The sequence below is a fragment of the Propithecus coquereli genome, unplaced genomic scaffold, assembly GCF_000956105.1.
Source record: "Propithecus coquereli isolate 6110/MARCELLA unplaced genomic scaffold, Pcoq_1.0 Scaffold39, whole genome shotgun sequence".
Lineage (NCBI taxonomy): Eukaryota > Metazoa > Chordata > Mammalia > Primates > Indriidae > Propithecus > Propithecus coquereli.
In genome coordinates, this window is record NW_012149618.1 from 4,480,205 (window position 1) to 4,481,414 (window position 1,210).

At 39.7% G+C, this 1,210-nt stretch overlaps 1 protein-coding gene across 1 annotated transcript in view; it reads left to right on the top strand.

Moving 5' to 3' along the window:
* The window catches only part of WDR43 (WD repeat domain 43), a 44,035-nt gene that overhangs the window by 7,518 nt on the left and 35,307 nt on the right, over positions 1–1,210 (top strand). The window contains exon 2 of the mRNA XM_012652552.1: positions 5–142. Within this exon, the coding sequence (XP_012508006.1) occupies positions 5–142 (138 nt within the window). The remainder of the gene's footprint in view (positions 1–4; positions 143–1,210) is intronic.

Consider the following 1,210-nt stretch of genomic DNA (forward strand, 5'->3'; position numbering starts at 1 on the left):
ACAGGAAAGTCCCCAGAGGAAAAAAAGGAAATCAGAAGCTATAGCAACAAGTGACCAGATTGACTTGCTGGCTCTTGGGACAGCAGTTGGTAGCATTTTATTATACAGTACAGTAAAAGGAGAATTACACAGTAAATTAATAGTAAGTGTATATATATTTTATATAAAAGTGGTATGACAGGGAAACTGATTATTAGAATTGTTAAAAACAAAATCCTGCTAGGTGTGTGATGGGATCTGCGCTATAGGGGCAGTTTTTTGTCCATTCTACATTTAAAGAGCTGAATAGTAATATTTGATAAAAGCTGTAATAGGTAACATAGCCCTTATGGGTCAGAGTAAGAGGAATTATTGACTAGGTTTAAAATAAGGAAGTGTTAAGAGAACTCTAAGGTACTGCCGGTAGCAACTGCAGGAAGCAGTTTACCACCTCTTGGGCTAGGGGAATAAAGGTGACAATTGGAATTATTGCTGAAACTGAGAACTTTTGGGAGCAGGTGCTGCTCTGTTGTTGCTGTTACCTCTTGACGAGGAGTGGCCCCAAGGTCATGAAGTCTAGACCTCAGGCTGAGGAAGGGGCTCCAGCTGCCTGGTGCTGGTGTCTCTGGCGGGAGGTGATGTGACTGGTTCTCCCAGTGTTGGAAAAATTTCATATTGGGTTCAGCTGCTGCTGGAGGGAATTGCCATCACTGCAGTGATGCAAACAAGGAGGCAGGAAGGAACAAGTCCCTTATTCTCCCTACAGCTGTGTCTCCCTTGAGCACCCTCTATTGGCAGAGCCCACAGATGTAGCTGACAAAGCAGAAATGAGGTTTGTAGAGGCCCAGCATCACGGAGCAGAGTATAGAAGGGTGGATTTGGCACTGGAAGATAGTGACTTAATTGGCATAATTTGTTCAGACAATATCTGTTGCAGTGTATTTCTGTTATTCACTGGACTCCTGTATATAGGAATGCTTTATGTATAAATAAAACAATTAAGTTTTCCATTTTAAATAATAGCTACCCATAGAAAATTTGGAACTACATCTACCCTTAGAAAATTTGGAGCTACATAAAGTTGAGAAGGGAAAAAATTTATTCCTAAGTCTGTCACCAAGAGATCCACTGTTAATACTTCATGTATTCCTTTGCTTTATACATATATTTAAAAAATATAGTTGGCTTCTGTCCATCTATTTTGTATCCTAATTTTTTCATTAAATTACAA